The sequence below is a fragment of the Tenebrio molitor genome, chromosome 4 (genome assembly GCF_963966145.1).
Source record: "Tenebrio molitor chromosome 4, icTenMoli1.1, whole genome shotgun sequence".
In the NCBI taxonomy this organism is placed as follows: Eukaryota; Metazoa; Arthropoda; class Insecta; order Coleoptera; family Tenebrionidae; genus Tenebrio; species Tenebrio molitor.
In genome coordinates, this window is record NC_091049.1 from 5,961,191 (window position 1) to 5,988,582 (window position 27,392).

Consider the following 27,392-nt stretch of genomic DNA (forward strand, 5'->3'; position numbering starts at 1 on the left):
ATGTCTAATGGAAATATGTTTAACCGTGTCAAAAAGCAACACTTATAAATATCTTACAAACTTAGTGGAATAAGATAAGAATATCAGACTAGTAAAATAAATAACCCCAAAACGCTGTATAACAGCCAACTTATTTTTGAACGAAACTGTCTACATCTTTGGTTGCGTCAAATCAGGAGCCCGTGACCTAGTACAACGCAATTCAAATTAAATTGTCGACCGTTCGAGTCTCATTTAATTTGTCCTGATTTGTACCCATACAAAACGACTTGTTCTACTCTACGGACAAAATAATCGTTTACCTCGTGGGCGTACAATTTTAGGCTTCAAGATCACAATATTATCAACATCTATATCATAAATACACTTTCATCACAAATAATAGCAAATAGATCTTTCCAATGGAGTGATAACAACAACAAACGTAATACTAAACAGTACGGGACACAAGAGAAATCATCACCGAATTAAAAAAAGTGGCACACCATTTATAAAAATATATTTTCGCAACTCTCATTAAAAAAACTAACAACAAAACGGGATAATACAATCAATTTAAGTTAAAAAATTACTGAATGGAACACAATTGCTTACGTAATTCAGATTCGTTCTCGTCTAGTTCGACTTCAGGCACGATTTGACCGTTCGAAACGACCTCGGGAAGATACGGTTTGTAGTCGAGGCCCGACCTTTCGTAGAACAGAATGTACGCCGAACTGGTGTCGATCTTGGGTACTTTCACGTCACTGTAAGCACACTTGTAACTGTTCGACTCGATCGTCTTTTCGACGACGTCGATGTCGGCGGCGGCAGCGGCGGTGGCGTCATCTTCGTCGTCACCGCCGTGGTGGTCTTCGTTGGCGTCGTCGGCGAGCGACGGCGGCTGCGAACGGTTCGCCTCCTCCGCGTTGTCATCGCCACGTTTCTCGCTCTGCTCCGGTCTTATTGCTTTGCGTCTGCGCAGAGGCGTGCAGCCGCTCTTCTTCACCTTGGTGGTGGTCTCGCCGGCGTCGGTGAGGACCTCGCGACAAGAACTGTCGTTGTAGCAGTACCAGTTGCCGTTCGGATTGCACGCGTACGAGATGTAGTGGCCTCCGTTCAGCATCCCGGAATGGCTCTGCAAATCACGATTAATAAATAAATAACATGTTGTATATTATGCGACAAGAAAGTGAAAAAGACCCGAGCGCAATTATTATACGAGGGATGAAAAGGCGTTCGGAAACTAATCCGTTTGGCGCAATTTTTAACGTACGTCTGTTTAAGACGCAGTTGACGTTTTGTTTGCCATTCGTAAATCTGATTTTATGTTGTGTGGTTTAAGTAACGACGAGCGTGTTCCCAACCACAGCCGATTCCAAATGTGCCAGTTTTTGAACGCCGTTTAGCAAGTCGAGGAAGTGGTTCAATTATCAGATTGGTGAAGAGTGCGATTGCGTCTGTTGCGGAACGAAATGACGTCAACTTTTTTGTTTATTTCAAACCAACCTGTTAAATTATTAAAAATTATCAACAAGCGTAGAGGGATCCCTCTACGTCAACAAGTAACTATGTTGTAAAGTTAACATTTTGGTGTAGTAAACAGAAGAGATATTGTAGAGTACAAACACTCCATTATCGAATAGAGGAAACACAAACGGTAAATCATAATTTGGAAATGAAAAATTCAATCTTTTGAACATAACTTTTATATGTAATTCCGAATTAAGTCGTGATTTAAAAAAACCTTTTTGTAGGTCGTTCTTTGTTAAAAAAACGTGTTTTTTAAAAGAACAGCAAATAAATAAAATAGCTTAAAACAATTGACGATATATTTTTTTTATATTATGAATTGACGACGATATAACTAAACAAACAAGCTGAGAAAAAAAAATGTTACACTCCGATAGACAGTAAATGAATTTTGAAATTTTAATTGACAATTACAACAAACGAAAAGCCACAATTTAAACGAATAATTATGGCTTATCCGGCTCGAAGGACCAAAAAATGTTTGTCTCTGGTTATATCGTGTGACCTGGATTACTCAATAATATAAATAAAAAATATTGATGACAAAAAATGTTTTTAAAGTTTGTAAACACTTGTTGTGAGACACTGTTTACTTTAAGGGAGAAGACTTTTGTAGACTATCAGCAAAAATAAATATTTGTAAATATAAAGGGTGAGCTACGGATTTCCTTAAATATTATTGCAATACTGAAGGATTCTGTTCTAATGTTAAAATATCGTCTCAGTCGACAATTCATTTTTACGAACCTCGACCGGAAATGACACAAACTTTGTTGTAAATTGTTGTTTGTAAATTCATCTCGGAAAGAGATGTAAAGTGTAGAAATAATTTACAAATCATCAACGAATAACGAGTTTACGGAGAGGTACCGTCAAATAAAAAAATTTGAAATTAAATTTGAAAAAATATTGTAAAAGAGACACTATGTATTCTACGAAGAAGAGTCGAGAAGAAAGGGGAAGTGGATCGTAATGATCAAAAAAAAAATGGAGAAACAATTTTCCATTTTCTACAACAATGCCAAATCGCTCAGTCAAAGGTTCATAGAAAATATGTCAATTCCTGTTTCGTAAAAACTTTCTGGGCGGATGCAGTGAATCTTTCCGGAAAATTTGAAAAATTGTAACCTGAGTATTTTTAAAATAAAACTGCGACGATTGACATTTTTTTTATCACAACTTGTCTCCCCAAAATAATAAAAAATTATTTATAAACGACAAATATTGCAGAATTTCCCACAAAAAAAACACCTTCAGTTGCTAATTAAGTAATTACATCGCAAATGTAAAAGTTTTTTGTAACTTTTAATTTTCCTTGCCACATTTATAATCGAGATGCGGTAATAGTTATTTATGTACATTACAAATGCGGTAGACTACATTTTACAGGGCGAGGTTTTTATAAATTTTATAGATTGAAACACGACCGCGCAGTGGGAGTGTTTTAACAAAAACCGAGCGATGTAAAATGTCTACCGCATTAGTAACGTATTAATCTTTTTGGCCGACGACTTTACTTTTTTTACTTGTTGTAACCAATAATTTTACAAAACCTGTCAAAGACTGACATTTGATTAATGAGTTATCAGAAAGTTATATATTACACCGATAACTGACATGCGACATACGATTTATACAACAAAATGGCGCCATCAGACTTCACAATTTTTCACAAGAAAACAATTAAATAATGTTCACTTTGGATAACTGAACGGATCAATGGTAGCGGTATCTTGTCTTAGTATAAATGGACTTTATTTATGATAAGCTAACAGTTTTTTTGGAGGTCCCTGAAAGCTTAAAATTTTCGTGGTATTTTACACACTCCGTGCGGTAAAATGACAGATAGTTTGATAGTGTGTAAAAATCAAGATACCGTAGCTGTTCAAAATGTGTAAACATGTCATTTAGATTTGAGGAGGCCAAAAAGATTTTATCAGTCATGTATGAAATCACTTCCTGTAACAACACTCCTTAGATTGTGATTGTATTGTTGCTTCCGGAACGTCGCAGTATAAATGAATAAATACAAACGTGTGCCAGTATTTTTGAAATAAGGCAAAAAAAAAAGAAAATTTGAAGCTAAAAAAATATAATGAATAAATAATAATTACTAAGAATCTAATACAGCGTGTCTAAAAAAATTCTCGTCGAAGTCGCTTTTGGATGCATAGTGCAAGCAGCGTGTTTTTCAATTTTACTTATCAAATGTCACATTTTTATTGAAGGTAAAATAACAAGACCTATTAGCCGTTCACGATTGTTTTAAACACGCAGCAGGCCAAGATATTTTTTGTTAGATTGGCGTCAGGTCCTGTCATATGACGTTTCGTTATTTAATATTCGTCTTGTTGTCAATTCAGTCATTGATTTAGTGCAATTTGATTATTTTTTTATGCCAAATCACAATATTGCCAACTAAAATGTCAGATTTTCATAGACACTCCGAATTTGAAACAATCGTGAATGCTGTATAATTTTTTAATCGGATAAATTTTTCAATTTTACGAAAACTTTTTGCTTTGACAATTTTACGAGTTGAATTTGGGCATTTTTATTCTGGTTAGGCCCGAGAGCTTTAGCTCGAGGGTTTAACCTTTGAATAAAAATGCCCAAATATTAACGAATAAAATTGTCTAAAGCAAAAATGTTTAAGTGAAAATTGGGAAATTCATCAGATATTAAAAATTAGGTCGTGTTATTTTTGGCAAGATTAATTCCAGAATACAAACTTTAACGTTAGGTAATTATTTATTTATAATACAGTTATTAAAAACACAATTATGAAAAACAATTTGAGAGTCTGACAGGAATAGCATGCAATTTTAATCACTTTTGACACATGACAGAGTAGTAGGAAGTTTTCATCGCAATAAACATTTTTGATTGGATGAAAGCAAGCGCTCTGGTTGGCAAGAAAATCGAAACAGGAATTTTTACTGAAAGATTTTAGGTTGGCGGCACTAAATGTCAAAGTCACGTGAAATTTTTGTACAATATAGCAGTAGAGGCCGAGGGGGTTATCAAGCCACGGGTTAGGAACAACAGAGAGGACGACGACGATTTTGAATATTTAACGAATTGATTGACTTTTGTAGTGTCAGTCGCTTCTTGGATCCTTTATGTTGCCAATGGAAGAAAAATAAATTCCCTAACCGGGAATACATATTTTAACAAAAATTATTATACAGCGCGATCAACAATGACTAAGTCTGTTGGCAATGAAACTGACCGGATATTTTAACTCCACATGACGTTTAAAAAAAAATATTATGTAGGTTATATAACAAGGAAGACAACTGGCCCTCGGTGGCAGCCAAGATATAATAAATGTTGAAAATGTAAAGTGTAAAAATCATTAAATAAAATCGTTCTTCTACCTCCTCCGACTTCCCAACAAGACGTGACATCCAAGTTTTTTTAAATGAATGTCTCGTTATTTCGACAAAAATAGAGATAAAAAAATAAACGATAGAAAACAAAACGTACTGCGCAACTTTAATCATGCCAACATCCACGATGACCAGACATTTTGTCCCGACTCCAATAAACAAAATCATGTATGGTAAACTCGCGACCTGCTGTATTATAACCGGCCTGTTCAAAAGTGTAGTTTGAGTGATCTCCGCAGAGCGCTAGTAAACGGGCGCTTATTCACCGAGAATTTTTTTTCAAATCATTTTTTTAATTTGAAATCAAAAAATATTCCTCGTTTTTTGCTGCTTTGAAATTAAATTCGGGAATTTTTTCCTTATTTTTCGTTGTTTTTCTTTTTATTTTTAATGAAGCGCCCGTTTTGTGGCGCCCTCATCGGCGGAAATTGGCTCTTCCTCGGAAACATTTTCATAATGCATTTTTAATGAAATGTACAGGCCGCTTATTATAATACAGCAGGTCGTGGGTCAACCCAATCGCCATTTTCTACGTTTCCATTTCGAAAATAGACTTCTGTCAAAAATAATTTGTCTTCTCGAGCGCAAACCACTTCTTAAAAATAAAATTCACCTAAACGTCAAAATTGACAAGTGACGGTTCATTAAAATACGCCCCACGTTTCCAGAAACTTTGTTTTTTTCCACAGCCGCTCTTTTTCCCGTCTTTTTGTTGACCACACTCCAATACATTTACACGACGAGCAACTGAAGTGCGCCTTTCCGTCCCGACCGTTACTTCATTGCAGCGAGACCAACAATTACACTCGTGACGACCAAACCAAATCTCTCACTCACCACGACCGCGTACAGCTGATACTTCAGATCGAACGGATCCTGCCCCGGCAGCAACTTGTGCTGGTGGTAGTCCTTCAGGTGTTCGTCGATAATCGGCGTCTTGAGCAGACTGGTCGACTCCAACCTCGCCCTGACCTTGTTGTTCAATTTAGTCTTTTGTTTCTCGTTCGGTTTGTTCTCGTTCATCAGCAATTTCGAGTGTTCGTTGCTGACCTGTTGCGTCTCCCCGTTCTCCTCTATCGTCTTCACCGACGACTGACTCTCGCACGAACTCTCCAGATCTTGACGCTTCTCGCGCAGGTGCAGGTGTCTGAGTATCGTCTCCTGGGGCACGGACGCCAGGTAGGCGGTCGGGTCGAAGTCCTTGAAGGGGAAATTCACCACTTTCTGGGTCTTCACCCACTTGCTGTTCACGTAATCGAAACGCTTCAGGTGTACGATCTGCAAGCCCAAAAAAAAATTCAAACACACCTCACAAACAATCGGAATCTCTTCTGCTCACCAGAATCGGTGGCAGCCGCCATATCTGCAACTTCTTCGTCGCCGGTTGCTTGTCCTGACAATTCGAACAGTGATACATCGTCTCCAGCCTCTCCTCCGAGGTGAACGCTTTCAGGCAGTAGTCCAGATCGATGGGTTCCGTGTGCAGCTTCCTACACCTGCTGACGCTCTCGTCTTCGATCCACAACTGAAAAAATAGTTTCCGATGTGATTTTTTTTCGTCGAGAAATCTCGTTTGTTCACCTTTTCCCTGCCGCTCTGATATCTGAGATGTAACGCTGTGGGGTCCCAATCGATGGCTATGCACATCGCGTGCATATTACCTCTACAGTGGTCAATCAACTTATTGTCGCTGCAGGGCAGAGTACAACCGCGACAGAACTGCGTCCAGTGGCAGATGGCGCAGATTTGTCCGCCTTGCAGAACGGCCTTAAGCGTGAAGGGGAATTCGTAGCCCAACGAGTCATCACTGGGGATCAAACAACTCAGTCAGTTTTTGGTGCCTTCGAAGTGTAATTCTAGAGACTTACCAGTCCGTCGCGTGATTGGTCTGGTCGCTCTGGGGCAGAGGACTCAACAGCCTCGTCACTTGACTCCACACCGCCTCGTACAAACTCTGACAGGTGGTGGAGTGATGGTAGCCCAAAAGGAGCGGCGAACCGAACAGGCTCGGCTTGCTCTTCTGCTGCGACAGGAAGTACGTCTCCTGCCGCACGCACTTTCGATGTACCGCTATTAAATAACTGGGAAATTTACAAGAAAAACTCCGACTCTCGGACGTGCCCGACGAATGTGTCGACATCGACGCTCTCTTCAACGTCACGCCGTTCGTCAAAAAGTGACTCTCGCTTTTCTGCTTGCTCTGAAAGATCAAATCTTTAGTCCGTACTCACACACAAGAAAAAAAAAAACAACACAAACGTACAACACGAGTCTTACGGCGTTGTTATTCGACAAATCAAAAACGAGACAAACCCCACTGTTAACAACATCGAATCAAGCCCAAACATGTCTACCCCACGTACTGTACTTCTTAAAATTGAAAGTGGCCCAACAATGTTAAAAAATAATAATACAAAACCCAACACACTTGATTTTATCCATCATCCCTCAATACTAAGGTAACTAAATCAACACACTACGTATAGAGGTACCGCCATCAGTGATTTTTATGTCTGTCCTTGTCGCACAATCTACTCAAACTGGGGATAAAAAAAACACAATCTAAAAATGATTTGACGTAATTTGACAAAAACTAGTGTCATTATTCTGCTGCATATTTAATAATCCTCGTTCAAGATTCATCTAACTTATTATTTCGTTACAGTTTTCGTTTGTGTTTAAGTATTGCCATTTATTTCTTTGTTCTCGTTAAAAGTTAAAAGATGTTAACTTGGTTCAGTTACTTACGTTTATTTTAATACTTTAACATGGTCAGTAACAAGTGTTGTGTTAGCGGCTGTTCAAGTTCTAGAAAAAATGGATTTAAACAAGCAATTTAATATTAGGAGTCAAAAACAGAATACGGAGGGAACAGTGGCTAAAAAATTGAGACTGTCTGTGAGTTCGTGCTCCAACCGTGAACTACAAATCTGCTGTGTAAGTATCTACATAAAAGTACGGGAATGAGAAGAGCAGTTCAAAATATATTTTGATATTGTATTTTTAAACGATTAAAAATTTGGTAACTTGTTTGGGTTTTATTAGTGGTGTTTTTGTAAATTTTAATTAAAAAGATATCTGCAACCAGTAAAACATTTCAGTTAAAAAATTTTGATTAATTTTGGGCGACATAACCTAACATATTTTTGACATTGTAGTAATGCCATTATTTCATTAAAAAAATCCCCAAAACTATTGTCTTCCTTATTTCACTTGTGAAATTTGCATTTGATATCTTTGTCTTAAAATCCACTCTCGCGAGGAATGGAATGGCGGTACCTCTATACGTAGTGTGTTGATCTAGTACCTTACTCAATACTATTCAAATATGTAAACAATGGTGAAGTAAGCCCTGTCAAATAAAATTTCAAAGTTTATTTCATTTTTGCCTAAATTTTGTACCAACACTCTGTATATGTCATACTATTTTGTTCACACTTAAATATTGTATATTAGAATTAGTTTTACATGAGCATTATTTTTAAAATTTTTGCAAAATTCAAGGTTAGGGATTTCGTACTTCAATTAGCCGGTCGTCGTATTTTTTGTTTGTGGCAAAAATTGAATTAAAATTGTTTTTTTGCGTTAAATTTTACATTATTAAAACAAAAAGGCATGGCCCAGAGCTGGTCACGTTAATAGCAACAAATAAAAAAAACACAAATCGACACACACGTCGCTCGTTAAAAAAAAACAGCAAAAAAAAATAATTGCGCACTCGTTGGCGTTTTGGGCGCGTGCATACCTTAAAGCATAGAATGTTGGGCATGCAAAGGGCCGAACCACCTCTTACCTCAGGACTGCGGGCCAAGGAACTATCAGATGCTGCAACCTCCACATCTGGAGACAAAAATATTGACAGATATTGACTTACGTCAAACAGTTACCAACCCAAACAAGTTTTGCCCCAAAAAGTCACCAGCGGAGAGGCGTAAAATCACTCACCGGTGTCGTTGGACAAGTCGTCGATCTCGTGCGATTTCCTGGTGTTATCCGGCAACTCGTAGGCGTACAACTCCGTCGCCGTCCCCGGATTAATCCTGGCCTCGTCGTTCAACACTTGCCTGATCTGAGAGTAGGCGAGTTCGGCCAGCAAAAACCTGTCCGTTCTTATGTTGCAGAGACGGTGGAGCTGCTGCTTGAGCTCAACGTACTTGGCTTCGGAATTCAACCGGAGACCGTACTTAATCGGTGTCTCGCCGTTCAATCTCACAACTGTTGAAAGAGAAACGCGTTTCTTTCGATTCGACGGAAACACGGGACGTGTTTACCTAGGACCTCGCAGAGGGTGTAACTTTCCATCGGCAACGGCAGACTCAACAGATTGAACGGGTCGAACCGGACCGATTCGTGTCCGCAAGTCTGACAGGTCACCTTGCTCTTCAGCTGGCCGTAGAAGAGGTCGGTTATGATGGAGTGGTCGCGGGCCAGGTGCTGCACCCACGCCTCTTCGGCGACGACCTCGTCCGGCCGACCTCCCGAATCTTTGAGCTCGGTGTACTGCTTGCGCGCCACGCGATTCAGGTCCTCGTGGAGGGCGTCCAGCAGCCACGCCAGCAACTCCTAGAGCAGACGAGTCGTTAGCGACGGCGGGAGGGCGCGACCTGGAAGACCCACCTGCGAGTCGTGCTGGCCGCCGCCCCCGAGGTGCGGCGCGTGTTTTGTGACGCAGTAGCGCAGCTTCAGCGGGGCCACGCTCCTCGTCGACCCCGCCCACAACTCCCTGCACAGCTCCGCGTACCTCCTCGCCACCATACCCTTGGTCCCCAGCGGGTTCATGCTGTTCAGCTCGCACAGCTGCCCGTCCCGCTGGAAGTACATGGTGAGGGGGCGCGTGTTCGAGACGGCTTGGAGGGCGGCGTTCATGAAGCAAGTGTTGCCCAGGTTGTGCAGACCCGTCGCCCCCGGGGGCAGGCAGATCGTCGGCCGCCGCTCCGCGCTGATGATCTGGCCGCCGGCCGCCAACGCGCCCAGCTCTTCGGGCCAGGTGAGGTCCTTGTTGCGCACCTCCAGCAAGATCTTGTCGCCGTCGATCACGCTCAGGTCCTGCAGGGTGGCGTTCTCGTCCTCGAGGAGCGTGGTGGAGTCCTTGATGTGCCAGAGCCGCACGTCCTCGATGCGGAGCGAGAGGCGCGAGCAAAGGAACTCGATCACCTGGCGCACGTTGGCCAGCCGGCTGAAGGCGGCGGTGTGGGCCAGGTAGCGGCGGGGCGAGGCCATGGGTGACGTGGTGATGCCGGCGGTGTTCAAAGCGGCGGCGCCGTACCTGCAAGCGCGACCGTCAGTGCGCCTCGCGCGGCGACCCGTCCACTTACCCCCCCACGACGCTGCTCCACGACGCCGACGGCCCCACCGCCTGCGACTGGTGCATCCAGATGCTCAGGTTCAGCGGGTACAGCTCCAGCTCGACCTCGTGGCTCCCGGGGGGCAGGATCACCTGTCTCGGGAGCGGCAGCGGGCCGCCGTACCAGTGCGCCAGCGCCTTCCACAGCGAGTCCGGCACCAGCTCGAAGTCCCTGTGCTGCACCAGCGGCGTGTCCTTCTTCAGCCGCCCGCCCTCGCCCGTCAGCGTCCTGACCTTGTGCAGCGGCTCGGCGACGAGATTCGAGTTGTCCACGGGCCCCGGCAGGCCCTGGCCGCGCTTCGGCCCGGTGGTCCCCGAGCTGCTCGACACCCCCGAGCTCGACGCGATGCTGCAGGTGTCGCCCTTGCTCAGCAGGTCCCCCATCGACTCCATGCTGTTCGAGTTGAACTCGTTGGAGTCGGTGCCGTTGCTGATGAGGCTCTCGTCGCACACGATGCCCTCCTCGACGATGCGGGGGTCGACGCGGCAGTTGCAGTGGTCCAGGTTGTTGCGAGGGGTCGTGGTGTAGCTCAGCCAGTTCTGCCACCACTCGGACGAGATCAAGTACCAGAACTGGCCGACGTGGTAGCCGCGGCGCTCCTCGCGCTGCAGCCATCCGGTCACTGCAACACCCCCAATAGACCGTCATCGTCACCGCCGCCCCTCCGCACTCACCGATGTCGTGCTCGTGGTGTCTACAGTGCGGCCTCAGCACGAACGACACGTGGCAGACGTGAAACAAAAGCTCCAACATCGGCTCGACCAACCCGTTCTCCTCCACGCCCCACACCAGAAACTCCTCTTGACTCAAGCCGGCCCTGTCGTCGAGCCTTCGAGTCAAAGAATCGAGAATCTTCGAGTGGTCGGTCTCGTTCGAGTTCTCGACGAAGCTCCCGTCGAAGCTGCCCCTCCTGAACCTCTTGTTGTTCTCGTTGGCTACGAGCAGGAGGGTGTTGATCATGTGGCGTAGCTCGTCCGGGTTCAAATAGCAATCTCTGTCCATGTCGAATATTTTGAAGCAAACTGGAAATCACCAGATTACTCTCCGGCGACGTCTCGACGCCAACTTACACTTCATCCTTTCGGCGGTGGGGCCCCGGCAGGCCGCCGAAATCCCGCAGCACAACTCCTTGAAGTCGACGTGACCGTCCCTGTTCACGTCCAGCGCTAGAAACAAACTGCAAGAGAAAAAAAATAGAAGCGCGGTGAAGCGAGATCGACTCACCCCTCGCACGCCGTCAGAGGGATGGGGGGGCACACCATCGACCTGACGCAGTTCAGGTCCAGGTGGCAGGACGGCGACGAACTCTGCAACGTCCAGAAACATTTCTCCAGCTCGCAGATGTCCTGCTCTTCCAGGTGGGTCACGCCGGCCAAAGTCTGGTAGAAAGTCGGAGCTTCCACTTCGGAACTGAGGGAGACGCAAGGGTTCGACAACAACCTGGAAAATATTATTTTGTGATTTTTGAGTGAAAATAAAAGAAGTGCGACAAGATAATAAAAACAGTCTCGGGTCAAGTATCAATTACACATCACAGGTACTTGTTTTTTGTGATAATCTTCAGTTAGGAGAACTGGAAAAAAACCTAATCTCAATTGTTTTTAAATGGGTGTTCGTACGGTCTGGTTCGTTACGCCGACGTTCGTTATTTGTTGACTCGTGTATGATAATAACAACGACAATCAGTGCTCGATAAAAATTTGCAAAGAGTCACGCCAAATTGGAGTACTTCCCGGTGCTCTTTTGAACATTGTGCAGTACAAATTATTTTTCCTTTTTAAGAGCATCACGCCAACGGAAATTTGTGGCGAGACGGAGCGTGCTGCGAGCTAGACTTCGTTTCTAATTGTGAAAAATTGCACTTCGGGATTTAGACGCTGTCGTCCGAGCCCAGGAGGTGACCCCGTTGTGGGCGTTAACGAGTGCTGCGACACCGGAAATCGTCGACAAAGTGCACGATCGCCGATTAAAAGTTTCTGAAGTTGCTGAGGCGGTGGGCGTCTCAGATGAACAAAATTTTCACATCCTTGGCGAAGAATGATCGAGTCTCCGCTGCACGCTTTGGCGTTTTGACAAACGAATCTTTCACGAAATTCGCCGGACCTGGATCAGTCAGATGAGCTTCAGATCTGGTGCTAACATTTTCGGTACCGAAAACCTTTCCTAAATCCAAATCATCAATTTTTTATTTATTTTTTTTTTCATAACGACAGTTCGTAACATTCTCTGCCAAGTTTAAAATGTCTGGATCAGTTCTTGATGTGAAAGTGTCGCTTAATAGTTCACTCACATTCAGAGTAAAAATAAAATGAATACACTCTCTGCCAAAAAAGTTGCAACATTATTTTTCACGACCGGTAAAGACCTCAAGAAGCCACGAAATCGTTAATTCGAAAAGTCCAAACTTGTTCAAGATGCCTAGCTTAGTTTTTTACTCGACTTTTGTTAGAATTTATTTCGAACATTTAGATAAAAAAAAACATTCAAATTTATTTTGCCAGCTTATCGTTGTACATTATGCATTCATGTGTGAATATAAAGCAGCTACAGTTTTCGTTTTTTTTTATATGGGTCACTTTTTGTCCAACAGTGCTTTGAACATTTTTTAATTAAAAAAAATCTATGCCAAACAAAAGAGATGTGATTAATTGGTTACCTAAAACAGGGAGGTTAAAACAAAAGACAAATAATAACTGTCCCGGGCTAGGTAGTCTTGAAAAAGACTCTTTTGGTGCCTTAACATATCTATAATATAGTCTATTCACGATGAATGAGGTGGCTATGACATCTGGTAACATTGTTGGTAGTAGGTACCTACAAAAGAAATAAAATTCCCTAATAGAAATTTTTCGTGGTTAGGTTGATTTCAATTACGGTTAAATCAAGGTTAAATTATGTGGCGGAAACGTGGAGGGAGAAAAGACTGGAGATGGCACTAATTCAAATAAGTGTACCCGCCCGCGAAAACTACAGAGTCATAAAAGGTTTCTGAATATAGACGCTAGGCCAATGGCTTCCTTCGCCTTCCTTCCAGGCGCATTTTGCTTCTTTATCTAGCGCATGGTGGACTGGGTCATAAAAGGTTGTTGCACGTGCTTTTAGAGGGTTCGCATTTTTAACATGGGCAGCATAGGAAATGCCATCTCCAGTCTTTTCTCCCTCCACGGGCGGAAACGATAACATCGTTGCCAACTTGAACGTATTTCGAGTTGAATCATAACTGAATAATACTTGATTAAAAACAACATTTTTTTAATGAAATGAAATTAGACAACGTTGCCCAAACTTGAATGTCGGAACAGTCATGTCATATTTCTGACAGGAAATAGTAGTTTATTTAACGAGTTTTTTGTGTAAATTGGGCTTTTTTTGGCATGAGTGGGCCAGTTTAAAACGCGAGTGAAACGAGCGTTTTAAAGGCCCACGAATGCCAAAAAAGGCCCAATTTACACAGGAACGAGTTGAATACAACGTTTTTTTTGTTCGACGAGCCCCTTAAAGGCTCCAAATCGCTTAAAATCTTTAAAATTAGCTTGACGTTTCGTTTTGACAAGTTGTGAATTTTCACACAGGAGAAAATTCTCAAATTCTGACAGTGTCGAACAAAAAAAATATAAAATTGAGTCACTTTATCCAACATGATAAAAATAATCACACCCACCCCTTATCCACATTCATCGTAAACAGATTATAAAATGCATTCACGCTGTTTTGGTATAATGGGAGGTCATGGAAATTTGGCATTTAATTTGATGGTAAAGCTGTCTGTTGAATTAGGTTATGTTTTTCTAAGTTTGAGGTTATAAATAGCATCAATGTCTAGTGCATTGTTGTCAGTTTTACTAGTTTGCAATAGATGAATACTCAGACATCCCATGTCAGGCATTTTATTGACGGAAATCATACAGCGTGTCCAACGTTCAAAAAATTAATCCTGACATCCCGTTATCCCAAAACAACGTGAACGGTGTTTATAATAACTAGATGTTTTAACGATAGATAATTTAATAAATATTCGGGCTGTTGAAATCGTTCGTTGTATTTTTCTAGGTAACTTGCTTAATTATTTTATTTTATATTTAACTCGTCCCGTTTCTGACTGGTTTCTGTTTGTTGGACAATAAAGATTATTATTTTCACCAGCTCTGTTGCTCGCGACGATAATTTACACTTTGGAAAAAGACAAATAATGAAAAGTGCAAAATAACACGCCGTGCGAGATGTCAAACGTCAAATTTGCAAATTCAGAATAGGCGGCAAATACATATGTGGACATATCATGTGATCAAGAAAATTTATAGATGTCTGTCTTGGAGATGAACCCGTATGTCTTGTCTCGACTGACACGCTTAATTGTGGCATCTAAAATTACGTCACTTCAAGACTAATCCGATTCATTTCAGTTGCTAAAAATTTTATGTGCTCAATGTTTTAAACAAATAGGTGGAAACAGCACCCTTTGCAACTTATTTTTTGACGTTGATTTAAATTCTTCGTCACATTCTCGGTGAACACTTTGTCGTAACTTGAACCACCGCTGCACACAAGTTTTCACCACGAAACGTCAACAAACAAAGTCCTAACCTTGCTTTCTGACATTCATATTTTCTAAATTTTATCTAAAAATTATCACCTGCGAAATTTTTGTTTTATTTTTTTTAATTTTATTAGATAGTTATCAGTGCAGTCAACTCACCGACATTTTCAAGGCTAACTTGATTACAGCCAACTACGATGTTTCAAACATAGATAATAATAACCCTGTACTTCACACGACAGTAACGATTCAAACAAAAAATGACCAAACGACTTTTCTTTGGGACGTACCAACATTCGTAAACATTTCGACAGTTGGTTTTTTTGATTTCTGACAGGTTTTTCCCATTTTCGCTAAACTGTCGATGCTCTGTGCTCGCGCGTTGAATTAATGCGCGAGCAAAATGTATCAGAAAAATACAAGAAATGTAGTTTCTTGGCCAAATCAGTACAACATAAAATAAACTTTTTAATATTGATATTTGGATGTTTGTTTTGCTCGATAACAACTCCACACGTGGAAAACGTAGAACCGAAATGTTTTATCTCGTTTTTCCTCGTCCTACGTGTTTTCAATCGGATTCAGGTCCAGCGATCCAACTGATCGTTTCGTAATCAACACTTTTATGACGCGAATACGTCTCGCTTTGTATTTGTCGCTGCTGTTTTGTTGCACTAGTAAATGCATCCTCTACATACGAAATAATTATGTCACGTCATCCAACACGTTCTTTGTAAATTGTGGCAAAATTATTTTCTTTCGGTTAAAAAGCAGGCCCAAATCATCATGAACACTCTTTTATGCTTCACCACCTTCTCCTATACCTTTAACCCATCCCGAAAATCTTTTTACCAACTGAAACCCATCAGAATATAAACAAACTTATTCTCTCCAACACTAAATAAAACATTTCCATTCCTAGTCAAATCAGTTTGTTCTGTAAAACTCTGTTTTATTTTTTAGAACATCTTCCTCCTTCTGCACATCAATTTCAAACCATTTTCTTTTACGTGCTCTGTCAGCACTTGCGATTCCCATGACGCTTCTGACAACAAAAACTCAAGTCTTCAGGACTACTTCTGAACTTGATTAGGAAGTTACTGTGCTTTATAAAGACACAAACACAATCCCGATAAACTGCAATCTTTAAAAAATATATTTATTTTATGTCTGGTTGATTTCGTCACGATTCTTCTTAGCAAAGACGTATTTTTACCTCAAACATCTAGTGACGAAAGTTTACGTGCATTACTTATTGGTGTTGCAATTTTTATGGCCGGCAATGTACACAACTTGCATTAATCTTCAAAACAGAAAAATAAAAATTAAAACTTGAAACGCAACTATTTGATACCATTAACATTGATAGTATTTGTTTTATCAGTAATCGTTAAACAATGAATGGATCATTATTTGGACAACAAAATTTCAACTAAATAATTTTAAGTTTTATTTCGAAACAACGAATCGCGCTCCATTCTCATTGTTTCAGATCTTTTAAGTACACATTTCAGATCCAACTGATAAAACTTAAGCTCTTAAATAATTCTTCGTAATTAATACAATTGTTGTTATCTAATCGCTTAATCGCAACGTATCGAAATCTCTTAATTGACAAAATGCCATAAACAAAGGGTGTTGTAAATTTTGATCAAAATTTGCATCAACTTGCACTGCCAGTGCACTTATTTGCATTTTTACAAATACAAAAGTGATTAATAAAAATATGACATTTGATGTGACAGACGACTTTAGTAAATTAATTTGCTGGGGTTGGCAGCACCGTTCGACATTTCCGATATCCATAAATTGATTAGTTCGTGTTGCAAGAGTAATAATAGATTTTTGTTGTTATTCTTAGAAAACAATTTTATCTGTTATTGATCCAGATAAAAAATATTTCAGGTGCTCATCACATTTTTCCGACACGACACCAGATTCCAATAAGAAAATGAATTTCTAGTTCCTTTCTTTTTTCCCCTAGTAAATGCGGCACAGGTACTGGAGAGTTGGGCCCCCCCGATTTTCGTTTACTCTCACTCACCACTTGGACAGTATGGTGGCGTCCTTGTTGTGTTGTATCCATGCGCTGAAATGCTCGTAGGTGACGCGTTCCTGGCCGTTTGAGAAGAGCAACAGCATGGTCCGCTCGGAGAGGAGACTGGGCCTGTTGGGCTTGTCAGGCGGTATGGTACCCTCGATCTGGAGCGCATTGTGGAACTCGTTGCGCGTGATGTGCGTCCCGGAGTCGTTGCAGTAGAGGGTGAAGAGGAAACGGATCTTCTCGTCTTGCTTGCCCTTGGTGAGGAGGACGAGGCCGCAGATCAGGTCCTTGAGGGCGATGCCCCTCGGGGTGCCCCCGCAGGCTATGTACAGCCACTCGGCTATCGCCTGGGGCACTCCGTCGCCCAGCACGTGCACGATGAAGCTCTGCTTGGTGAGGAGCTGGTTGCCGCCGCTGAGTCGCTTGAATGCTTCGCATATCCTCTTGAATTCCTCATCGGACACTGCGGAAAGCAAACAATTCGTCTCGATAAAAATAGAACGAATTAGTCATAATAACACTCCAGATTAAGTATTTATACAATTAAACGATTAAATAATTAAGGACGTCAAACGGCCCTCGACTGGAAACTGCCAAAATTGGTCGGGGCGAGCACGGGAGTGGGCTACTCGCGTCCTCTCCCCATTAATTACTAATTACCGTTCTTGTTAACAACAATAATATTTACGTAGTTATGTCACATGATGTAACAAAAACTGACAGGTAAGTTAATTTCATTTGTCATTATTGTTACCTACTTCGTTTGACGGCATCTTCGTAGGGCAAACACGACCTCTTCGAGTCCTTGGCACCCATTTTCACAATTTAACGCAATCTTCTAACATTTTTCGTCGAATTTAGCAGTTTTTAGCGATACACACCACAGTCAACACGACGAGGCGAACACTGCCTTTGACTTTTGACATATGAATCCGACAGCTGACAATCTGGGGGATTTCTCGGCGTCGGGTTCGTTCAGGTTGACGTTTGGCGGCGAGGGGCGCCGAAAGCCGCCGATAACTAATCAATGAAGGTGTGTGTCTCTAAACAATCTGATTTTGCTGAAAAACCGTGCCGAACACTTCGAAATTCCCGTTTTTCCGCATTCACGAACATGATTTATGTGTCACGTGACGTTTAAATTTTAATCAGGACCAGCTTTGGATAAGTGTCACGATAATGTCTCTGCCGGGAGCGACGGGGCTGTCCAAGCTCAAAAAGAAACACTTCAGAGTAAAACACCAGAAAGTCAAATTGTTTAGGGCCAACGAACCGTTCTTGTCGGTCTTCATGTGGGGGATCAATCATACGGTGAGTGCCCCAAACTGAGCCGGCTGTCACTCAAAACTCTCTTGTAGATTAATGAACTGATGCATGTTACCATCCCGGTAATGCTGTTCCCCGACGATTTCCGAGCCTACTCCAAGATTAAGATCGACAACCACCTTTTCAACAAGTATGTCATTGCAGTAATTTGAAACAACAAAAAAAAATATTGATTTTTGCAGAGAGAACATGTCATCTCACTTTAAAGTCAAAGAGTACTGTCCTCTGGTCTTTAGGAATATTAGGGAAAGATTTGGAATAGATGACTTAGATTACAAAGAATCTTTAACAAGGCAAGTGTGTTGTTTTATTATCTTTTTTTTAATATCATGTAACAATTTTTTATAACAGCTAACACAATGCAAACTGTACAAAGTGTCATGATAAGTACTTGACAAACAACTTGTACATTTTTTCTTAACATATAGGTTATGTACACTGGAAGCCTTGCGTGACCTTCAACAATGCACTGAGTTGCATATTTTTTTTTGACAGATCCCAGCCCTTGCCAGACGACTCTAGCGGCAAAAGCGGCGCGAAATTCTACCAGAGCTCGGACAAACTGTTCATCATAAAGACTCTAACATCCGAGGAGGTGGAGAGGATGCACTCTTTCCTCAAACACTACCACCCGGTATATCCTCCTAAGAAATAAGAAAAAAATCGTTTTGACCCCGTCTTTCTAGTACATCGTCGAGAGGCACGGCAAAACTTTGCTGCCCCAGTACCTGGGGATGTACCGCTTAACGGTAGACAACGTGGAGCACTACATCGTGGTGACGCGGAACGTCTTCTCGAATCACTTGAATATCCACCGAAAGTTCGACTTGAAGGGGTCGACGGTGGACAGGGAGGCGTCGGAGAAGGAGCGCGAGAAGGACCTCCCGACGCTCAAAGATAACGACTTCGTTAACGAACAAATGAAGGTCTACATAGGGGAAGAGGCCAAGCAGAAGCTGATGGACACGCTGACGGCCGACGTGGAGTTCTTGACCAAGTTGCACCTGATGGACTACAGTTTGTTGCTCGGTGGGTAGAGTCGGGTCGTGGGTGCCGTGGGATGATCTGGATGCTTGTAGGGATACACGAGGTGGAGAGGGGCGAACAGGAGATGGCGAGGGAGAGGGAGCAAGAGACGGAGAACGCGGGACAGGAGTCGGACGAGAGTGAGTCCGGCTCGGGTCTGGAGAACAGGACTTTCGGGTTTAACACCCCCCCGGATTCGCCGAACGCCCTTGCCCAGTTTATGAGAGAGCAGAGTCTGCAATATGAAGGTAATCACGCCAGGAAAGTCGTCTTCTTGTCGACTGTTGACATTCAGTGCGACGCGAAGCGCCCTCTATGATAACTCGCCAGCACGCGTGAGGGGGCCAATATTTAACGATAAATGAGGTTTTTGCTTCCGTTGTTCCTCCAAACATGTCTAATGGTTGTTTGATGTTTTAAGTGTGTCGTTGCTGACAATATTTTTAAGAATTAGTTGGTAGGTAACTGTTTTATCGACACGGCGTGGCTGTTTGACATGTCAAATCGTGATGCAACAGTTTAAAAAATAGTGACGAAAAGGCGATAGAAAGAAGTGAAATGCAGTTTTCCAAATTGATTTTTGGGAAACGTTATTGTAATAAAAGATGCCGGATCAAATTGGCGTAGTTTTTTCAAATGTGGAAATTACCACAGTGAAATCAAATTACATATTTTGGAACATACTGTTTGAAAAGTTACTTTTTTTCGTTGTTAAAATAGTGCGAACTAATGAATATTGAAAGTTATTTAAACAGTTTATGACGCAAACTACATCAAAAGTGACTCATTTTTAAAAAATAACAAACACATTACATCAGTAACGTAAAATTAAAATTAATCAGACGCGAACGTTGCGATTTTCTCGAACCGACTTTGGCTTTCCACGATCGATTCCGCTTTGTTCTCGTGAAAGTCGTTGCGTTTAAATTTTCATTGATTTCGTAAATAAATAATGGCTCATAAATGACAGCAGCTGCAGTTTATTGCGTTGAGCGGCCAGATGTCGCTGCTGTCGCAAAATGAACGCGGTTTGAACCGAAAATAATATTAATTTGATTCGACTTTCAGGAGGAATAATTCCGGAATTGGATATTTACGCCATACCCAGCTGCGAGTCGGCTCCAGTGAAAGAGATCTACTTCATCGCCATAATCGACGTACTCACGCACTACGGCGTGAAGAAGCAGGCGGCGAAGGCGGCGAAAACGGTAAAGTACGGTTCGAACGTGGACGGGATCAGCACCTGCGACCCCGAACAGTACGCCAGGAGGTTCATCGATTTCATGTGTAAAGCTATCGAATAAATTATCGGTTAGGCAAGTAAGTACGAGAGGAAAACAATAAAAAAGAGAGGGGGAAAAACGAACGGAAACCTTTCTAATTTCTTTTCTCGTCACGTTGTGTTTATAATTGTAAATATCATAAATTTTAGACGTGTACATAAATAATGTGATCAAGTTTAAGTATCAATAGTCAATTCTGTCGCAGTCGGGAAATTTCACGGTTAGATTCGCTTCAAACGGCTGCAGTTTTAATTAGGACCTTTTGATATACGAACTACGAGTCGATGTTTCATTACGCAACTGAACTAGCAGTATTACAGGGCCCTTCGATTAGATCAAAAGTCAGTGTATTAAATGGTCAATGGGAAACACGAATCCGTTAGGTTCTTCTTCAGATGTCTCGATACTTTTGGCTTGACTGACCGGATTTCGCCGATGTTCACGCCTAAAGGCTTCTAAATGACGTTTGATTTACAAAGTGGACGTACTTCTATTGTAATTTTTTTCGTTTCGTTGATGACAATAACGCTTGTCTCAAAGAAAATCTATAATAACACCGTTTTTACACTTTTTATATAAGATTTTTACTACTTTTAAATACAGCCTCCCCTTTCTGTCTTTGCTGCGCCGGTTTTCGATGGTATACGAACTATTGGGATTAGTTTTGCCAAACGAGCTTTAATAATATCTATACTTGTTATTTTGTATTTAAATTTTATATCTAGTCTATGTTATTACTACAGATTATCGCTACGGTAATTAATACTTTGTAATAAATTTTCAATTTTCACTATCAGTATATTTAAGATAACTTGTCTTTATATGTATCAGCTGTGTTTTTTTCATAATAAATCTGAAAAAAAAAATCTACGAGATTTGGACGCCATCTAAATAGTGTATAAAATGTTACTTCTGGACCAGACCAATTGCCACATGCAAAAATGATTGAAAAACGACCAAAAAAAAAAGGATATGAAACAACCGGAAAAAGGCCAAAAAAAAAACTTACAATATCCCTTGTTTGTAGACACCCCAAATTGGATTTTTATTTCTGGACCAGGATGTATGGGCACTTTAAAAAACCTCGTAAAAAATCATGGAAATTAGTGCTAAAAAGTTATTAAAATCATTGAAAAGAAGCGAGAAGGTCAAAGTTCCTCATTTTTTAGATACCCGAAAATGGCTTTTCATTGATCAGGACAATTGGTGAAATGGAAAAAATGTACAGTCTTGTCTGAATATTCCACCGGTTCCAGATGAAACCACTGCAAAATCAAAAGAACCAATATCTATTACTTTTCAAAACAAAATATGTATTAGTTCAGGGCCAGGACAATTAGGCACTTTAAAAATCCCAAAACCAAGAAAAACCATTCGAAACCTATTAACCTAGTTTAGACACCCAAAAATATTTAGCAAAAATCGTTAAAACAAATCAAATAGGTTTCAATTTACTAAAAAATTCAAAAGCAAAAAAGGACGCTTTTCATTTTTAGACAGGGATCTCTGGAGCAGCTGAGTTTTATAGTTTATTTATTATACATTTATTGTACTGTTGCGAGCAAAAAATTCTGGTCGTAAATGTCATTTTAAAATTTAGTTAGATTGGTACAAATGAAAAAAAAATTCCCTGCCTGATTATGCCCACGTCAACAAAGTGTCAAAAAATTAATTAATCCTTGTCAATTAATGTCACACAACATGATGATAGGTTATGATATTTACAACCGTGTTACAATGGAGCATTTTCGATTGCGTCAAAGCATGATTTTGACGACCAGTTTTTTTTGCTCGCGACAGTACTTATATTGCGGGAAGAAATTTCCCGCGTTCGCACTAATGCAACAAAGTGCTCACACGGGAAATGTAACTTCCCGCATACGTTTGGTAAATAACTATTCCCAAACCGACGCATGTGCCAATTGGTCTGGTCCAGAAGTAACACTTTATATACAGGCTTATTATAAATGTTTCCAACATCTAGTTGGCGTAGCGGTGCACCTAAATAAAGCGTCCAGCCACCTACGATGCTAGAAACATTTATAATAACCCTGTACTACTCATCTACCCAAAAAAACAAACACAAGCAAGCACTTCCAACATTTATTTTGCAAATAGAGTTCTCAATTCCAACACGTTTTTGAAATAGTGAGAGTAGCTCAGGTCGGGGTGTGTCTCAATAAAAGTGTCAATTTGGCGAAGCATGTCCGAGCTTAGACCAGGCAAGTAGAAAAAGATGTTCACGAGACTTTTTCTAACCGACTCCAGACTGTCAGTCTCTGTAATTTCCAAGCTTGGTAAATTATCTGAAATGCATCTCCGTTAGTGCTCCAGGTTCAAACTTGACCGCACGTACCTAAAATAAGTTTCACGTGATTTTTCAGACCCTCTTGAAGCCCTTCGTGCCCTTTTCTCACCAACTCCAGACAAGCTTCGACCAGTTTTGCCGGAACTTGACCGGCACACAGAAAATCGGGAAGTTTCTCCACCCATGACTGGTGTTTCTCAAACCTGAAAGATATTTTTCTTGGATTAGTCGTTTTTAAATTGCGCACACGTATTTTTGCACCACTGCGCTCGCGAGTGCAAACTTCCCACTTGTACAATTTTATGCACAAACAAAACATTTTTATTTTGCAACTACCTCGACGACGTCAAAATTTCCAAAATGTCGCTCCTGCACCCTTCCGGCACCTTCCCGTTTCTGTAGAAGGATGCGACGCTCTCCATCAACTCCACGTCGCTGGTGCCCATTTTCTGACACGTGTTGGGCCTCTTAAGCAGAAGCTCTTTCACGATCTTGACCAGACACGACGCATTACTGGAACTGAGTCGACTTTGCGCTCTTAAACAATCTGGAATTTTTTGGAATCGATTTTTGAACACCTCAATCATCACACTCACTCTTCAGGTAGGGTCCAATGGATTTGGCTTTGTTTCCGGCACCGTTTTTACAGTCTGAGTGATTTCCAAGCGTGACGAAAACATGAATAATTGTCAAGTTTTCCTCGACGCAGTTGGGGTCAAAATTGAAACTAAACGATTTTGGGAAATCTTTACTTATTTGGAAAAGTTTCTTGTTGTGACTGTAGGGAAAATTACTCAGCAAGTGGTCCAAAAACGTGGACAGGTGATCGTGGCCGACTTGTACCTACAATCGAGATTTTTCAGCGTTCAGTACCGATGGTGCAGACTTACATTTCCTGAAAACTGGATGTACTGATGCAACAAGCGCAAAATATTCACAGTGCAGATGAAAACGGCGACGAATTCTTCACTGCCCAAAGTAGTTTGTTCTGTTGACGACAATCATTACAAACAATCAAAAGCAGTTGGGAAATATTTACCTGAAACATTTTTCTTTTGGGCTTTTTCCGGCACCACCTCCATCCAGATTTCGTGCAAGAGCTGCGCCAAATTCGAGATTTGGCCGCCAAAATCTGGACAGTTGTTATCAGTGACGTAGGATGAATTAAACTGAACACTCTCGTTTTCATAAATTTTGGAGTTTTTATAAATCGGGACGAAAACCGTACCTTTCGCATTCAGCGAAATCGGTACAACACTGTCGCAACTACTGAAAAAAATCTTAAGGAATTTTTCGTTTCATTTTGATATTTTTTACTTCAAATTTGGGTGTTTGGTGTGCCGACTTTGCACCATCGCGTTCAAAATCCCATAGAGCCGAGTCAGCACTCGAACCCTCCACTTGACGCTGGACACTTTCCCTTCCAGATTGAGAGTGAGACTGCGCTCTGAACTGTGCGTTTTGGATTTGGAAATGAGCGTCAAAAAATTCGGGAAAAAGTTGTCGAAGTTGTCGGCGATCAGGGGGGCTTTGTGGTCGAGGACTGCGTCGAGGAGGAGGAGCGAGTCCTCCTGGATGTGTTTGTTGATGTTGGTCATCGCGCATTTCAGGTTTATCAGGATGTAGTTGAAAAAGGGGCGCACTTGCACGTCCGTCGCCTAGAACTCGCGGTTATTATATTTTTGGGAAAATGATGAAAAAGCTACTTTTTCCAGAATCGTGGCCAGGAGTTTGGTGGCGGCGCGACGCACTTTCCTCTCTCGGTCTTGTATGAGGGCGCTGGAGGTTTGCAGGATCGAGGAGAGGTAAATGTGCGTGGATTCGAGGGTGTGGACGGCGATGAAGTCTTTCAGGTCTTGGCATGCTTCGGATTTTATCGTTTCGTTGAAGTGGCGCAGCTTCGAGATCAGTTCCTGCAAAACACCAAACACAAACATGCATTTTACAACGAAATTAACTATTTACTCACGTCTACGTTGACTTTCTTATTACTCGACGTTGAAGCCTCTCGTTCTTTCAACTGCTCGTGCAGCACGATCGGTTTTATCTTGAACGCGGTGTTTGTCACATTTTGACCCTTCGGCAGAAATTTCGTTTTACTCGTAATGTGCACTTTGTTCTTTTCTGATTTGAGTTTCTTCGCGTGTCTGTGATTTTTCCCCATGTTTACGACGATGTAAACACTGCACTTTAGGTTATCTGTCAAACGTCAATACACACGTGCTCACCATGCTCACTTAGCCGCACCATTGCCAATCTCCCCAGCTTCGCCATACTTCACCAAGAAATTCCCTAGTTTAGACGATTGAATCACTTTATTTTACTAGAAACCCAAGTTATGGAATGTTCCAATCCCCCCCGAGTTAATTGTTAGTGCCAATTAAAATTATAAATTGCGTTCAGGATCCATTAATCAATGCCAGTAGTAAACTAAAAACAGTAAATATTCAGTAGTATTGAAGGTTGCACACCTGGCTGTCATATTTTCGAAAGAGTTATAAAATTTTGGATATTTTTGAATTTACTTAAGTATTATACCTATCTGGACTAGGAGAAATCAATCTAAAAATTATTAAAATGTCGCTAAAAAATCGCCTAAGAATGTTGAAAACATCTTGTAAATATTCACCACTCTGGTCAGCATCTGGTAAATCTGGTGAATCTTTAAATGGTGGCAATGGTGCAGGAAATATTTAATTCTCAGTATGTTTCATTGGTTTGCTCCCATATTTCACAAGATTTAATTTATTTAGTAAGCTGGAAGCTCCACATCAGAATAATTTGTCACATTTTCGACTATTTGTGCGTTTTTTTCAGGTGTTTACATCTTTTATCCCGAAACAACTTGGAAGGGCAAATTATTTTAGTGAAATTCGTCTTGGTTGAAGCGATTTTCAGATGGATTTTCCTTGAATTTTTGGCATTTATTTTAAAGCTTTTTGAATTTCCCTTGACCCGGAAGGATATTTAAGACCACTTTGCGCCCTTCATACTGTCAATTCCCTTTAAATAAAAAAGACCTTAACTCGCAACGTTTATTTCGCAAAATTGAGTATCTGTCAAACATAACCTAAAACTAGATGTATAAAAATAATAAAATATATAAAATCTACGTTAGTTGTGTATAAATTTAAAAAATGAGATAAATGGAGTAAACAATACGAATGTAGTGATGAACGAGGTGAGTAACACTTGTTGGGGTGCGGTGTCCTCAATGGCCTTGACCCTTCACCAGCTCCTGCATCCTTGTCATGATCTGCCTCCTCAAGCGTACCACGTGCCGGAGATTGGTGAAAAATCCCATATGGATGTCACTGCACATCTCGTGCGACCACGCTACCCTCGACAGCTTCTGTACGGCTTCGTGGCAGGACTCCGGCGACCCCGGATCGTAGTTCTCGGCCTCCCGCAGCAAGACGTCAGCTTCGATCTTGATGTCGATGGACTGGATCAGCTGGCTGATGTAAACCAACTGTTTGAGGTTGTACGCTTGTCGGTACTTGCTCTGGGCCCTCCGGAACAGCTCGATCTGCCTCTCGGCGTGGCCCCGCTCGTACGGCGGCGCTAGCTCCATCCCCCAGGCCTCCCCGTACAGCCGGTCCGCCTCCTCGTCCAGCCGCGCGAACCTGGCGTCGATGGCGTCCTCGCTGCTCGGCGCCACCCTGTCCCCCAGGTCCTCCGCCCCGGCGGCGAGGGCGCCGTACTTGTCCGCCGGGTCCGCGTTGGACTCGGCCATCTCGGTGCGAACAAAACACCAACGCACTCACTTGTTTACGCGCACGGGTCACCAGATCCGGCCGGGTTAAATAGCAGGCGACTGTCGATTGTCTCGGCTTTGTCTAGTTTGGACAGCTGCGCATCTAGGAGCCTAGGTCAAAAAAGATGGCCGGTCGACTCCGGTCGGTCGGGGTGAACGGACAAAAGGCTCGACACCCCCTCTACCTGGCGGCGGTCGCTGACAAACAGGTAGGCTGTGCTTGAGGCCACTTCAGGACGGCGATCTTCAATTATTTACAGGTGGTCAGATCGAGTGGGTTCTGCCGCGACCTCTCAACTTTCATCTCTTTTTCCAGCGGCTTCACTTGTTTCCATCCAGACAATCCTGATTGCAGTATGTCCCGTCTCGGGAGCAACTGTCACCGTGTGACATGTCAACCTGTCAATTAAAACGCCACCTTGATTGTTGTTACCGAAAATGGCATTGACACTTTCGCCTGATTGTAATTATTGATAATCGCAGTTGGAGTTGTTTAATTGGGGTTAGCAACCCCTCGGCAGCCATTTGCTTTGATAAATAATTTGGTGGATGCGCCGGGCGCTCGATTATTCACCGGACAAGGGTAAGATCGACCACGTGACACTTTTTCCTGGTGAAACCACCCTTTCAGAAATGAATTCGTCAATGAATATCTAATGGGTGCCCTACTTTTACCCCCGACAAGGCCCTCACCGAGCCCACGTACGACACAATCGCGTTACCTCCGAGAGAACAAAGAAACGTCGCCCGTTGACAAGACACGACAAAGATGTAGAATTCATTGATTACTTGATTTGCTCCTCTTGAATGGAGCAAAATCGAATTAGGGAGGAATTGGGGTGCGGGTGGTAAATGTCAGATC

The 27,392-nt window shown here is 42.0% G+C and overlaps 3 protein-coding genes across 6 annotated transcripts; 1 reads left to right on the forward strand and 2 right to left on the reverse strand.

Annotated features, from left to right (window-relative positions):
- Positions 1-482: 482 nt before the first annotated feature.
- Usp32 (Ubiquitin specific protease 32) lies at positions 483-17,731 on the reverse strand. 2 transcript variants are annotated; one of them, XM_069044074.1, is made up of 15 exons: positions 17,589-17,731; positions 16,831-17,293; positions 11,474-11,689; positions 11,320-11,426; positions 10,924-11,271; positions 10,220-10,871; positions 9,522-10,170; positions 9,176-9,467; positions 8,850-9,119; positions 8,698-8,744; positions 6,773-7,104; positions 6,486-6,711; positions 6,244-6,429; positions 5,742-6,182; positions 483-1,117 (listed from the first exon to the last, which is right to left on the reverse strand). In XM_069044074.1, exons 1-15 carry the CDS (start codon positions 17,644-17,646, stop codon positions 569-571), a joined length of 4,836 nt encoding a protein of 1,611 aa, XP_068900175.1. In that variant the 5' UTR covers positions 17,647-17,731; the 3' UTR covers positions 483-568. The 2 variants fall into 2 exon arrangements, with proteins under 2 accessions (XP_068900175.1, XP_068900174.1); XM_069044073.1 differs by having other exon boundaries at positions 8,650-8,744.
- Positions 17,732-17,832: 101 nt separating this feature from the next.
- On the forward strand, positions 17,833-25,885 carry PIP4K (phosphatidylinositol 5-phosphate 4-kinase). Of its 2 annotated transcripts, XM_069044097.1 has the most exons (8): positions 17,833-18,141; positions 18,189-18,286; positions 18,339-18,449; positions 18,652-18,790; positions 18,843-19,185; positions 19,236-19,430; positions 20,251-20,502; positions 25,591-25,885. In XM_069044097.1, exons 1-7 carry the CDS (start codon positions 18,010-18,012, stop codon positions 20,484-20,486), a joined length of 1,254 nt encoding a protein of 417 aa, XP_068900198.1. In that variant the 5' UTR covers positions 17,833-18,009; the 3' UTR covers positions 20,487-20,502; positions 25,591-25,885. The 2 variants fall into 2 exon arrangements, with proteins under 2 accessions (XP_068900198.1, XP_068900196.1); XM_069044095.1 differs by lacking the exon at positions 25,591-25,885 and having other exon boundaries at positions 17,834-18,141; positions 20,251-21,292.
- On the reverse strand, positions 22,555-24,937 carry LOC138127950 (testis-expressed protein 10). 2 transcript variants are annotated; one of them, XM_069044091.1, is made up of 9 exons: positions 24,743-24,937; positions 24,480-24,686; positions 24,091-24,431; positions 23,813-24,039; positions 23,664-23,761; positions 23,370-23,616; positions 23,110-23,320; positions 22,822-22,976; positions 22,555-22,771 (listed from the first exon to the last, which is right to left on the reverse strand). In XM_069044091.1, exons 1-9 carry the CDS (start codon positions 24,935-24,937, stop codon positions 22,569-22,571), a joined length of 1,884 nt encoding a protein of 627 aa, XP_068900192.1. In that variant the 3' UTR covers positions 22,555-22,568. The 2 variants fall into 2 exon arrangements, with proteins under 2 accessions (XP_068900192.1, XP_068900191.1); XM_069044090.1 differs by having other exon boundaries at positions 23,813-24,042.
- Positions 25,886-27,392: the final 1,507 nt, after the last annotated feature.

Coding starts and splice junctions, on each gene's coding strand:
- LOC138127950 (XM_069044090.1), bottom strand. CDS start 24,937: ATGGGGAAAAATCACAGACACGCGAAGAAACTCAAATCAGAAAAGAAC. Junction 22,977..23,109: donor GAAATTTTGACGTCGTCGAG/GTAGTTGCAAAA, acceptor AATATCTTTCAG/GTTTGAGAAACACCAGTCAT. Junction 22,772..22,821: donor TCACGTGAAACTTATTTTAG/GTACGTGCGGTC, acceptor GATGCATTTCAG/ATAATTTACCAAGCTTGGAA.
- Usp32 (XM_069044073.1), bottom strand. CDS start 17,646: ATGGGTGCCAAGGACTCGAAGAGGTCGTGTTTGCCCTACGAAGATGCC. Junction 10,872..10,923: donor ACACCACGAGCACGACATCG/GTGAGTGCGGAG, acceptor GGGGTGTTGCAG/TGACCGGATGGCTGCAGCGC. Junction 7,105..8,649: donor CCAACATTCTATGCTTTAAG/GTATGCACGCGC, acceptor TTGATCTTTCAG/AGCAAGCAGAAAAGCGAGAG.
- PIP4K (XM_069044097.1), top strand. CDS start 18,010: ATGTCTCTGCCGGGAGCGACGGGGCTGTCCAAGCTCAAAAAGAAACAC. Junction 18,450..18,651: donor TACAAAGAATCTTTAACAAG/GCAAGTGTGTTG, acceptor TTTTTTTGACAG/ATCCCAGCCCTTGCCAGACG. Junction 18,791..18,842: donor TCCTCAAACACTACCACCCG/GTATATCCTCCT, acceptor CCGTCTTTCTAG/TACATCGTCGAGAGGCACGG.